Here is a 14,643-nt window from a genome sequence, read left to right on the forward strand (position 1 = left end):
AGATATATATATATACAACAGCATCCTATTTTTACCTGGATGGCTGCACACGCCTGATGAAGGTAATTTGTTTAGCGCAATATTGCGTGAATATATGAAATATAACAACTATTTTTATAACACTCATTAGCGTGTTAAAGTTACATTCTTAGGCATTTATATACAGTTTCTAGCTGCATTGAAGACCCATTGGTGGCCTTCGGCTGTTGTCTGCTCTATGGTCAGGTTGTTGTCTCTTTGACACATTCCCCATTTCCATTCTCAATTTTATATATACATGTATTCCCTATTGCTTATCTGAGAAATAAGCCTAGCCACAAAAACTTAACAGTGACCAATGAACCATGAAAATGCCAGACGAACATCTAGTGATCACCAATAAATTGACCAAAATAATCATTGCATTTGCCAAATAAAGTTGATATGGATATAATCACAAATATTTAACCTTGATCACGGATCTATGAAATAATGTCAAGGTCAGGTGGATCCTGTGGCAGACATAAAGGCCTTGCAAGGACCCCTTCAACCAAATATAGTTACCCTATTACTCAAATAGGTGAGAAATTCACATGATTAAAAAAAATCAGTCGCTGAACCATGAAAATGAGATCAAGGACTACAGAAATATGAGACGAAAACTTCAGAACATAAAGCATCTATATAAAAGCAATAAAGGGTCAGATGTTCTTCCTATTGAAATACCTTATACAAATAGTTTATGCTACCCCTGATAAGCATCCCTTTGTCTTGCATTCTAGAAATTTTGTTGCAGGTGAGAGAAAAACGAATGCCCCTCACCACCTAAGATAAATGGTAAGTGCCCCATGTGTTTGACTATAGAATGCTGTTTATCAATCATATATCAAATAGAATTTTTTGTAATCGTAGATAAATTACCAGTAAGTGTAACAATATGGTATTAATCCATAAAGATGTCTTAAAGACTGAGCTTGGGACTAAAATTACAGTCAGATTCCAGTTTTCTCCTTATTCTCCAGGCATCAACCATTTTAGTATTGTGTTGTGTTGTTATGTGAATTTTGTGTGTGGGAAGCATTTTTTCTGGACTCCCCTACATCAGGAATGCTCAAACCCATTATTTGAAAACCAGGTATGTAATAATATGTGGAAAAATTAAGAGCTATATGACCGAAAGGGACTTAAAAACAATACCGGTAGCCTAATTAATCTCAATTTTAAATCTTGGCAATTATATGTATAGATTTATAAACAAAGACCAACTATAACTATATGTATTTATCAGTAATTAGTCAGTCCAAAAAGAAACAAATAAATCAGATCATGCTTTATTTTACCAAATAAATCTTTGTACATCAGGAGAATTCTCCCATTTAAATGGTTTATTTACAAACAAGTACACTGTTAAAAAATTAACTACCATATATAACATAGCTTCGGTCCATAACTGTACCCAGAAACCAGGCCTAATATTAAGACGGAAAATCAAATATGGAATAATAAAATATCTAAATTCAAGTAATTTCTGTGGCACAGTTGCTGCAATTAAACATATGCCAAATACAATTTTCCATATTTCATCTGTATGTGAATTTGTATTAAACAATGTTGAAAATGACCAGTATGAATACATATACACAGGAATGAGAAGATATTTGACCAAATAATGTCTACTATAAAGTCTTGCCCAAATATAAAATGTATAATGTCTATTATCTGATAATGAATAAAGATGAACATATGTAAAATTATGAATCAAAAGAAAAGAAATAGTTATAAATATCAAAGCTTTCACATAGCTTGAAATTTTATTAAAACATGTAAGAAAATTATAGACTTTTCCTGGTGTCAAAATGTATGAGAATGCAAATACTGAAGTGAATGATATGAAGTAAAATAACTGGGGGAAGTTTAGGCAAGCTGTATGGTGACTTCTATCACCTACTACAATGCCTTGGTTTACATACACAAATACTGAAAATCCTAAAATAATCATAATGTGACATGCACTTGATTTAACAATGCGAAATATCAAATAGATTAAATTAAGTTCTTTGTTTTGTGGTGGTTTTAATAGTAGATCTACTATCTTGAATAAGGTAACATCATCCTCCCTGCTTGACTTTGCTGCTGAAGATGGATTTGAATGTTCCTTTATAGATTTTCTTTGGTAACTATTCCCACTTTTTTCTTTAAACCAATCAACAATAACTTGTCTTGCAGTTAGACCAGCAATAAATACTACCCAAATGATATTAGTTTGTCTGAACATTATGGCAATTATTCCAACTATTGAAGCCGGCGCTTTGTTGCCTTGGAGATGAAGCAAATACATAAACAAGACAAAAAATGTTGATCCAACATCTGTGTAATACAGGAAGTTGAAGAAGAACAACAAAGGGAGAAGACTTAATGTCAAAGCTGTCACAGCAATCTTTGGCTCTATCTGAAAATCAGAAAATAAAATTATTATAAAATGAGTATAATTCCTTAGGTAAATGGCAGCTTCATCAACAAAAAAAAATTTCCGTGAATATAATCAAGAATTTGCTAAAGAATGTTCGTCGAGCAATTTACAGTTAATGAAATATTTTCATTAGTTTTTTTTTTCCTCAGGTCTACAATGTGGCCTTTTGCTGTCACATAGTAAAACAATGAAGTTTGAAATTTGTACTTCTTGTAGAAAACATTTTCAAACCATACAGTTAGATTGAAGCTAATATTTGAAGGTAATCATTAATCTTTCTAATATCAACTTGAAGTCAATACAATAAATTGCTTTTTTGTTTAAAATATCAATCAAGTCTGCAAAAAATACGCTTCTCAACTTTAGACAAAACTTAAACTAAGGGTAAAACAAACTGACAGTTAAGATAAATTCTATAATGTGTACCGTGGTGAAAAGGACTTCTGAATGTGGATAAAAGCTTTCTTATAGTCAGTAACATAAAACAATGTAATAACTTATATAAGAAAATATACTCATGTTTGAAATTTTGCTATGTCTGCGAAGTTTACCCAACACTATCATTTTACTGTTAATATAAATGCACTGTACAAAGTAGTGAAATAGGAATAAGGCATTAATATAAGAAGATTTATTAACTGCAACCCCTAAGAGAGCTACCATTTGATTTTTATGGGGGGCTAGGATGAAATTTGAAAAAAAAGGCAGAACAGGAGTTTTGAGTAAAACAAAAAGGCAGGATGAGCAACTTTGCAAAAAAAAAAGGCAGGATGACAATTTATGTAAAAAAAGTCAGGATAAACTAATAAAAAAAATGCAGGACGGAATAGAGTGAAAAATAAAAAGGCAGGACAGAGATTACAACTAAAAAAAAATGCAGGACAAAATTTTTCATCCTAGCCACCCCATAAAAATCAAATGGTAGCTCCCTAAGATCTAAACCATGAACAAACCCAGATATATGCTATAAAAGTTCCTTAAATGCAGTGTAGAGTCTTAAATATTAATACTTTTATAGTTTTGTCAGTAAAGATAATTATATGTTTATATTGTTTTGGTGGGTACTTTGTGTGTTGCTATCTCATTTAAATATATTACATATTCAATTTCATTAAAATAATATTAACTGACAAAATATACATTAAGAGCATTAATGATAGGTATTTGTTTCTTTAATAAAATTGAGAATGGAAATGGTGAATGTGTCAAAGAGACAACAACCCGACCATAGAGCAGACTACAGCCGAAGGTCATCAATGGGTCTTCAATGCAGCGAGAAACACCCGCACCCGGAGGCGTCCTTCAGCTGGCCCATAAACAAATATGTATACTAGTTCAGTGATAATGGACGTCATACTAAACTCCAAATTATACACAAAGAAACTAAAATTAATAAAATGCTTCGCTGGGGCGCAGCTTGATACGACCGCAGAGGTTGAACCCTGAACAGTTGGGGCAAGTATGGACACAACATTCAAGCTTGATACAGCTCTGAATTTGGATTGTTATTAAATATTTGACACAGCATAGGTTTCTGACACAGAAAGAATGTGGTCTAAGAACTTGAATTTTTTTAATTTACCTATTATGGTCCCATGCCCAAAATCAAAATACATGGTTAGATTCAGCATATCAAAGAACCCCATATATTCAATTTTTGTTAAAATCAAACAAAGTTTAATTTTGGACCCCAACTTGGACAAACTTGAAAACTGGGCCCATAATCAAAAATCTAAACACATGTTTAAATTCAGCATATCAAAGAACCCCAAGAATTCAATTTTTGCTAAAATCAAACTAAGTTTAATTTTGGACCCTTTGGACCTTAATGTAGACCAATTTAAAAAACAGGACTTAAAATTAAAAATCTAAATACAGGGTTAGATTTGGAATATCAAAGAACCCCAATAATTCAATTTTTGATGAAATCAAACAAAGTTTAATTTTGGACCCTTTTGACCTCAATATGAACCAATTTGATAGCGGGGCCCACAAATAACTAGAGGCTCTAAAGAGCCTGTGTCGCTCACCTTGGTCTTTGTGCATATTAAACAAAGGACACAGATGGATTCATGACAAAATTGTGTTTTGGTGATGGTGATGTGTTTGTAGATCTTACTTTACTGAACATTCTTGCTGCTTACAATTATCTCTATCTATAATGAACTTGGCCTAGTAGTTACAGTGGAAAATATTTTGTAAAAATTTACAAAAATTTACAAAATTTATGAAAATTGTAAAACATTGACTATAAAGGGCAATAACTCCTTAAGGGGTCAATTGACAATTTTAGTCGTGTTGACTTATTTGTAGGTCTTACTTTGCTGTACATTATTGCTGTTAACAGTTTATCTCTATCTATAATAATATTCAAGATAGTAACCAAAAGCTGCAAAGTTTTCTTAAAATTACCAATTCAGGGGCAGCAACCCAACAACGTGTAGCCTGATTGGTCTGAAAATTTCAGGGCAGATAGATCTTGACCTAATGAGCATTTTTATCCTGTCAGATTTTCTCTAAATGCTTTGGTTTCAGTGATATGAGCCAAAAACTGCATTTTACCCTATGTACTTTTTTTTAGCCATGTCTGCCATCTTGGTTCGCGGGCGGGGTCATAGGACACATTTTTTAAACAAGATACCCTAATGATGATTGTGGACAAGTTTGGTTAAATTTATCTTAGTAGTTTCAGAGGAGAAGATTTTTGTAAAAGATTACAAAAATCTACGAAAAATGGTTAAAAATTGACTATAAAGGGCAATTACTCCTTAAGGGGTCAACTGACCATTTTGGTCGAGTCGACTTATTTGTAGATCTTACTTTGCTAAACATTATTGCTGTTTACAGTTTATCTTTATCTATAATAATATTCAAGATAATAACAAAAACCGACAAAATTTCCTTAAAATTACCAATTCAGGGGCAGCAACCCAACAACAGGTTGTCAGATTCATCTGAAAATTTCAGGGCAGATAGATCTTGACCTGATAAACAATTTTACCCTATGTCAGATTTGCTCTAAATGCTTTGGTTTCAGAGATATAAGCCAAAATCTACATTTTACCCCTATGTTCTATTTTTAGCCATGGCGGCCATCTTGGTTGGTTGGCCGGGTCACCGGACACATTTTTTAAACTAGATACCCCAATGATGATTATGGCCAAGTTTGGTCAAATTTGGCCCAGTAGTTTCAGAGGAGAAGATTTTTGTAAAAGTTTACGGACGACGGACGCCAAGTGATGAGAAAAGCTCACTTGGCCCTGTGGGCCAGGTGAGCTAAAAACGGCAAAATTTCCTTAAAATTACCAATTCAGGGGCAGCAACCCAACAACGGGTTGCCTGATTGGTCTGAAAATTTCAGGGCAGATAGATCTTGACCTAATGAACAATTTTATCCTCATCAGATTTGCTCTAAATGCTTTGGTTTCAGAGATATGAGCCAAAAACTGCATTTTACCCTATGTACTATTTTTTAGCCATGTCGGCCATCTTGGTTCGCGGGCGGGGTCATCGGATACATTTTTTAAACTAGATACTCTAATGATGATTGTGGACAAGTTTGGTTAAATTTGTCTTAGTAGTTTCAGAGGAGAAGATTTTTGTAAAAGATTACAAAAATTTACGAAAAATGGTTAAAAATTGACTATAAAGGGCAATTACTCCTTAAGGGGTCAACTGACCATTTTGGTCATGTTGACTTATTTGTAGATCTTACTTTGCTGAACATTATTGCTGTTTACAGTTTATCTCTATCTATAATAATATTCAAGATAATAACCAAAAATGGCAAAATTCCTTAAAATTACCAATTCAGGGGCAGCAACCCAACAACGGGTTGTCCGATTCATCTGAAATTTTCAGGGCAGATAGATCTTGACCTGATAAACAATTTTACCCTATGTCAGATTTGCTCTGAATGCTTTGGTTTCAGAGATATATGCCAAAATCTACATTTTACCCCTATGTGCTATTTTTAGCCATGGCGGCCATCTTGGTTGGTTGGCCGGGTCACCGGACACATTTTTTAAACTAGATACCCCAATGATGATTGTGGCCAAGTTTGGTCAAATTTGGCCCAGTAGTTTCAGAGGAGAAGATTTTTGTTAAAGTTTACGGACGACGGACGACGGACGCAAAGTGATGAGAAAAGCTCACTTGACCTTTCAGGTCAGGTGAGCTAAAAAATCTAAATTCATGGTTAGATTCAGCATATCAAAGAACCCTATATATTCAATTTTTGTTGAAATCAAAAAAAGTTTAATTTTGGACCCCAACATGGACCAACTTGAAAACTGGGCCCATAATCAAAATTCTAAACACATGTTTAGATTCAGCATATCAAAGAACCCCAAGAATTCAATTTTTGATAAAATCAAACTAAGTTCGATTTTGGACCCTTTGGACCTCAATGAAGACCAATTTAAAAAACGGGACCCAAATTAAAAATCTAAAAACACGGTTAGATTTGGCATATCAAAGAACCCCAATAATTCAGTTTTTGATGAAATCAAACAAAGTTTAATTTTGGACCCTTTTGACCTCAAAATGAACCAATTTGATAGCGGGGCCCACAAATAAAAAATCTAAATACATGGTTAGATTCAGCATATCAAAGAACCTCATATATTCAATTTTTGTTGAAATCAAACAAAGTTTAATTTTGGACCCCAATTTGGACCAACTTGAAAACTGGGCCCATAATCAAAAATCTAAATACATGTTTAGATTCAGCATATCAAAGAACCCCATATATTCAATTTTTGTTGAAATCAAACAAAGTTTAATTTTGGACCCCAATTTGGACCAACTTGAAAACTGGGCCCATAATCAAAAATCTAAATACATGTTTAGATTCAGCATATCAAAGAACCCCATATATTCAATTTTTGTTGAAATCAAACAAAGTTTAATTTTGGACCCCAACTTGGACAAACTTGAAAAATGGGCCCATAATCAAAAATCTAAACACATGTTTAGATTCAGCATATCAAAGAACCCCAAGAATTCAATTTTTGTTAAAATCAAATTAAGTTTAATTTTGGACCCTTTGGACCTTAATGTAGACCAATTTAAAAAACAGGACCCAAAATTAAAAATCTAAATACACGGTTAGATTTGGAATATCAAAGAACCCCAATAATTCAATTTTTGATGAAATCAAACAAAGTTTAATTTTGGACCCTTTTGACCTCAATATGAACCAATTCGATAACAGGGTCCACAAATAAAAAATCTAAATACATGGTTAGATTCAGCATACTGTGGATTCATTTATTTTCGTGGGTATCAATTTTCGTGGATAGAGAAAAAAAGACGTTTCGTGGTATACGTAAATTCGTGGATCGCTGATTACAAAAAAAAAAATCAGATACGTAATTCGTGGATTTCTTTTTGATTTTGGAGATCATATAACCTCCTTGGTTTAATCAATAATAAAACAAACAAAAAAGAAGGAATTCATTGAAAAAGTTTTGAATTGTCAAAATCCTCGCTTGGTCATTCTAGGTTAAAGTGTTCATTGAAAACTTCTATTACAATAATGGACAGAGACAACTAATTATTTGTTTGTTTTACAATTTATAAATTCTTGTCGGAATTTTATAAGGCATTCAAAACTCTATGATTGAAAGCTCATTTCCCTAATCACGAATCGGATATAATTAACAGTCATATAAGTAAAAGGTGTGAACATAAATGTTCCTGTCATAAACAATATTACCTACGGGCAATATCCCCGTACTTAATCCTATTGATTTTTTATCACCAGTAAACCAAACTATGACACGGTAATTAACAACTTGCAGTTATTTTCCATGAACATTTTTAATCAATTTCAAAAAGTAAATTATTACCTATATTCGATATATTTATTATTGATTTAATCAAAATACTTGTATCTTCTTTCAATAAAAACACGTGTTATGTTACAATGTTTATCGCTAGTCAACACTATACTAGAACAGCATAACATAACCGGAAATAAATATCCGGCTCCATACACATTTCTCGGGACTATTCTTCGTTGAATTCTTAAATTCGTGGTTCGCTGTGACCCACGAAACCCACGAAAATTAGTATACCACGAATAAAAATGAATCCACAGTATCAAAGAACCCCATATATTCAATTTTTGTTGAAATCAAACAAAGTTTAATTTTGGACCCCAATTTGGACCAACTTGAAAACTGGGCCAAAAATCAAAAATCTAAATACATGTTTAGATTCAGCATATCAAAGAACCTCATATATTCAATTTTTGCTAAAATCAAACAAAGTTTAATTTTGGACCCTTTGGACCTTAATGTAGACCAATTTGAAAACTGGACCCAAAATTAAAAATCTAAATACACTGTTAGATTTGGCATAACAAATAAATAAATGTGATCAAAGATTTTACAAATCTAATGCGCCATACTGTGCAATTAAAGATTACTTCTTGAAATTTTTCAATATTTGAAATTTGAAAAAAAAATAATATTTGAAGAATAATTCTTTTTAATTTCTGAAATCTGAAATGAGAAAAAATTGACCCCCCACAATTTCTTTTTATCCCCCCCCCCCCTTTTTCCCCCAAAAAATTCTTTCCCTCAAGATATGGTCATAATCTCAATTCAAATTTCCAATGGAGTTGGCAACCATAATTACCCATTTAAATTTACCATAGTGCTAACTTAATCTATTTTATAATAGAATTAAAAATATAGTGTCAAATCTTTCATATGGATTTTTTTGTAAAAAAAAAGATGCAACATTTGCAGATATTTTTACTGGTCTTCCTTTATAAATATGCATTTCTTTAAACATAATTTAAAAGCAGTGTTAGGGAAGTAACCAAAACGTTGTATTTGGATTACCTCCCTTACACTGTTTTAAATTATCTTTATTGTGCATTAACCAGTACTTTATACATACCGGTAATTTAAAAGCAGTGTAAGGGAGATAATTTCAATGATGTATTTGATTTATCTCCCTTACACTGCTTTAAATTATGTTTTGTACTAAAGTATTTGTCCATTAACCAGGACAACCTTGTTTTTCCCCCTTTTTTGCCCCTAATTCCTAAACAGTTTGAGCCATAACCCCCAAAGCAAATCCTAACCATCCCTTTGTGGTATGGAAACTTGTAGTATAATTTCAGAGAGATCCATACACCGTTTCACAGTTATTGTCTGGAAACTAGAAAATGTTTATTTTTGGCCCCTTTTTGGCCCCTAATTCCTTAACTGTTGGTACCATAACCCCCAAAATCAATCCCAACCTTCCTTTTGTGGTATTTAACCTTATGGTCAAATTTCAAAAAGATCCATTTACTTAAACTAAAGTTAGAGTGCGAAAACCAATGTGTCTTCGGACGACGACGCCGGACGACGACGACAACGCCGGACGACGACGACGCCAACGTCATACCAATATACGACCACAAAATTTTTTTGCGGTCGTATAAAAATGATACAAGACTAACAATGGCCAGAGGCTCCTGACTTGGGATAGGCGCAATATTGCGGCGGGGTTAAACATGTTTTTTGAGATTTCAACCCTCCCCCTATACCTCTAGCCAATGTAGAAAAAACAAACGCATTAATTAATGCATACCTCATATCTCTTATATTCAAAAGTGATTACTCTGGATTCGTTATTATTTGTGGAATACCAATTTTCGAGGATTTTGTGGGTAAAGGTGATCCACAAATCTAAATCTTGAATGAAGTATGCATTTTCTATAGACTGAGATGTACGAAGACGTTGGTAAAACCAGGAAAATACAATTTTTCCTTCATCCACAAAAATTGGTACCTCTATTGGAAGACGTTGGTAAAACCAGGAAAATACAATTTTTCCTTCATCCACAAAAATTGGTACCCATGAAAATAAATTAATCCACAGTACAAGTATATCATACAAATACAATGAACATCTGTAGTTGACCTTCAAGTATATCTACAGTTAAATCAAAGCCAAATACATACCTTTTCTTTTTTGTGTAATTTACACATAATTGTGTATATTACATAAAAGTTTCCAATGGCAAAAAGGAGGTTAACAGATCTTAGCCATAACACCGAGCACACATGATCAGTCTCAACACCAAGAGCTTTTCCTAGAGGTACCAGAATACCTACAGACATCAAATAGAGGCCAGGTAAGGTAGTAATCATTGGATCCCACTAAAATGATAAAAAAAACTAGATTGTTTTTCTTCATGAATCAAAATATATCTTGATTGAAAAATATTAGTCGAAAAGAGTTATCATAATTTCAATCAGTCTCAGTTTAGTAATTAATACCAAACTTAATAAAATGCTCCGCAGGGCGCAGCTTGATACGACCGCAGAGGTCGAACCCTGAAAAGTTGGGGCAAGTATGGACACAACATTCAAGCTTGATACAGCTCTGAATTTGGATTGTGATTAAATATTTGACACAGCATAGGTTTCTGACACAAAATGAATGTGGTCTAAGAACTTAAAAATTTTAAATTGGACATTCACCTATTATGGTCCAATATCAAAAATCTAAATACATGGTTAGATTCAGCATATCAAAGAACCCCAAGAATTCAATTTTTGATGAAATCAAACAAAAGTTTAATTTTGGACCCTTTTGACCTCAATGTGGACAAAGTTGATAACGGGGCACAAAAATCAAAAATCTAAATACATGGTTAGATTCAGCATATCAAAGAACCCCATATATTCAATTTTTGTTGAAATCAAACATAGTTTAATTTTGGACCCCGATTTGGACCAACTTGAAAACTGGGCCCATAATCAAAAATCTAAAAACATGTTTAGATTCAGCATATCAAAGAACCCTAAAAATTCAATTTTTGATGAAATCAAACAAAGTTAAATTTTTGACCCTTTGGACCTAAATGTGGACCAATTTAAAAACGGGGCCCAAAATCCAAAAACACAATACACGGTTAGATGCAGCATATTAAAGAACCCCATTGAAATTGATCAAGAAATAAGCAATTTATACGAAGTATCTTCTTTTGCACAATACTGTGCAATTGAATATTTCTTGCTATTGCGCAATACTGTACAATTGACAATTTCTTGCTATTGTGCAATATTGTGCTATTGGATATTTCTTGCTATTGCGCAATACTGTGCAATTGAAGATTTCTTGCTATTGCGCAATACTGTGCAATTGAAGATTTCTTGCTATTGTGCAATACTGTGCAATTGAAAATTTCTTGCTATTGCACAATACTTATTATATAATAATTCACACATCCTGTTTGGTGTGTATCTCCTACCATATCATTATTATTTGCTTTTAAATATAAATCAGAAATAACCAACTTAAAATTGAGAATTTTAAAAGAAAAAAAAAAGGAAAAAAAGAAAAAAAAAAGAAAAAAAAAAAAATCCCCCCCCCCCCCAAATATTTTGAACCCCCTTATGATTCATCACCCCCAAACTCAATCCCAGCCTTCCCTTTGTGGTATGGTACCTTGCAGTACAATTTCAGAGAGATCCATACACTTGAACACAAGTTATTGTCTGGAAACTAGAAAATTGCTTATTTTTGGCCCCTTTTTGGCCCCCAATTCCTTAACGTTTCGGGCAATTACCCCCAAACTCAATTCCAGCTTTCCCTTTGTGATATGGAACCTTGTAGTACAATTTCAGAAATATCCAAACACTTACACACAAGTTATTGTCATGAAACTAGAAAAATGCTTGTTTTTTGCCCCTTTTTTGGCCCCTAATTCCTAAAATTTTGAGGCAATTACCCCCAAAATCAATTACAGCCTTCCCTTTATGATATGGAACCTTGTGGTACAATGTCAGAGAGATCCATAAACTTACACACAAGTTATTGTCTGGAAGTTACAAAAATGCTTATTTTTGGCCCCTTTTTGGCCCCTAATTCCTTAACTGTTGGTACCATAACCCCCAAAATTAATCCCAATCTTCCTTTCGTGGTATTGAACCTTATGGTAAAATTACATGGAGATCCATTCACTTAAACTAAAGCTAGAGTGCGAAAACTAATGTGTCTTCGGACGACGCCGGACGACGACGACGACTACGACACCAACGTCATACCAATATACGACCAAAAAATTTTTAATTTTTGCTGTCGTATAAAAATGTAATTATATAATTTAATTTTGGATGCAACACATCTTCTGATTGTTTGAAAGTGTTTTGTCTATCAGCTCATAGAAATAATTTTGTCATGTGACCTTGACATCACCGACATTTTTTTTCTTAAAAATTTACTTGTTAAAAATTGAATTTAGAATCAAATTATAAGGAATGAATGTAATATTTTTTGTCTATTCGAAATAACCTAAAAAATGTGGTGCACACTTTTAAATAACCCATTACATGAGTTATTCAGTGTGCACCACATTTTTGATGTTATTTCTTCATAGACAGAAAAAATATTACAGTCATTCCTTAAATATACAATATTTGTTCAGTGTAGACAAATAAATAACTGGTGATTCATTATTGTTTGTGTCATACCAATTTGTTACCTATTCAGATATCTGACTCGGATTTCTTTTAAACTGAGTTTTACTGTGCGTATTGCTATGTGTTTCTTTTTTTCTACATTGACTAGAGGTATAGGGGGAGGGTTGAGATCTCACAAAACATGTTTAACCCTGCCGCATTTTTGCGCCTGTCCCAAGTCAGGAGCCTCTGGCCTTTGTTAGTCTTGTATGTTTTTTAATTTTAGTTCATTTATATGTTTTGGAGTTTAGTGTGACGACCATTTTCACTGAACTAGCACACAATTTTATTTAGGGGCCAGCTGAGGACCACCTTCGGGTGCAGGATTTTCTCGCTGCATTGAAGACCCATTGGTGGCCTTCGGCTGTTATCTGCTCTTTGGTCGGATTGTTGTCTCTTTGACATATTCCCCATTTCCATTCTCAATTTTACAATGTATGTGAATTTCATTGCTAAAGATGAACCACAATTCTAATGTTCAAACAAGTACACATTTCCTATAGACTAATATGCAGACTTTTTCAAAACTATAAAATCAAATATCCACGGAAATATAACTTGACCTCAATCCACGAAAAAATTGGTACCAATAAATATAAATGAACTTTCACATTCGTGCGTTTTCAGATTCTTGTACAATTCCTTTGTCACAATGCTTATGTTATTACATCACAGTAAGAATTGATTGTTCAATGACATCATTTACTCATTCAAGTAAAACAAAAAAATAAATGAAGAATGTGTCCATGGGACGCAGATGCCCCTGCTTGTAAACATACGGCAAATTCTGCAATTTTCTAATTTACAAAGGGACATAACTCAAGAAAGGCAAAGTGACACCATCCAAATTAGAATTTGATCTGTGTTTGGTGGTAATAAGCATTGTGCAAAAGTTTCATAACATTGATTGATGCAAAACTAAAGTTAGGGTGTGGAAACGGCAAATTTAGTAATTTTTCAATTTATAAAGGGACATAACTCAAGTGAAAGTGACGCTACCAAAATTAAAACTTGATCTAAGTTTGGTAGTAATAAGCATTGTGCATAAGTTTCATAACCTTCGGATGAAGCAAAATAAAGAAAGACTGCAGAAACTGCAAATTTGCCGATTTTTCCATTTAGACTATTGTCGTATTGATAATTTTCACATTCATGCCTTTTCTCGTTCATTTCCTTTGTCACAATGCTTATGTTATTACATCACAATAAGAATCAATTGTTCAATGACATCATTTACTCATCAATATAAAACAACTCCAGATTTATAATTATTCCAAGCCTAAACTGGTAAGAAAAAACATGTATCATGGTATAGAAAGATGTCTCACATGGCTAAAATTTCCTTGACAATATTGTTTTGCTTGAGGAACATGAAAAATCTCATCCATGTATGGATCAGTCTGTTCATTGTGAATGACAAAAAAGCTTATTGAAAACAATAATACAAGAAAGGCCAGAGCCACTGGGAAGTTCATGATGCAACAATCAATTCGAAAACTCTAGAGAGACTCCTAAGATAGTTAATATAGGGGAACAGTTATTGTCTTTACTTTTAAAGTTTTGAGAAATACTAATTAACAAATTAAAGTCTATTCTTAGTCATATAAATATGAAGCTGAAAATATTCATCAATAAGATAAAATAATGGAAGGTCAGACATATGTATAAAAAAGATTGATTAAATGATAATGTTTTACAATAACAACTGGTCCCTCTTCTCTC

At 33.0% G+C, this 14,643-nt stretch overlaps 1 protein-coding gene across 1 annotated transcript; it reads right to left on the reverse strand.

Moving 5' to 3' along the window:
- Nucleotides 1–1,294: 1,294 nt before the first annotated feature.
- LOC127721782 (putative Dol-P-Glc:Glc(2)Man(9)GlcNAc(2)-PP-Dol alpha-1,2-glucosyltransferase) lies at nt 1,295–14,410 on the reverse strand. The gene is made up of 3 exons (XM_052228580.1): nt 14,250–14,410; nt 10,417–10,614; nt 1,295–2,428 (listed from the first exon to the last, which is right to left on the reverse strand). The coding sequence occupies exons 1-3, from the start codon at nt 14,394–14,396 to the stop codon at nt 1,316–1,318; spliced, it is 1,458 nt and encodes a 485-aa protein (XP_052084540.1). The 5' UTR covers nt 14,397–14,410; the 3' UTR covers nt 1,295–1,315.
- Between the last annotated feature and the right edge of the window lie 233 nt (nt 14,411–14,643).

Source organism: Mytilus californianus, unplaced genomic scaffold, assembly GCF_021869535.1.
Source record: "Mytilus californianus isolate M0D057914Y unplaced genomic scaffold, xbMytCali1.0.p SCAF_1, whole genome shotgun sequence".
Taxonomy (NCBI): Eukaryota; Metazoa; Mollusca; class Bivalvia; order Mytilida; family Mytilidae; genus Mytilus; species Mytilus californianus.

Coding starts and splice junctions, on each gene's coding strand:
- LOC127721782 (XM_052228580.1), bottom strand. CDS start 14,396: ATGAACTTCCCAGTGGCTCTGGCCTTTCTTGTATTATTGTTTTCAATA. Junction 10,615..14,249: donor GTCAAGGAAATTTTAGCCAT/GTGAGACATCTT, acceptor TTATCATTTTAG/TGGGATCCAATGATTACTAC. Junction 2,429..10,416: donor AATTACACAAAAAAGAAAAG/GTATGTATTTGG, acceptor TCTGATTTTCAG/ATAGAGCCAAAGATTGCTGT.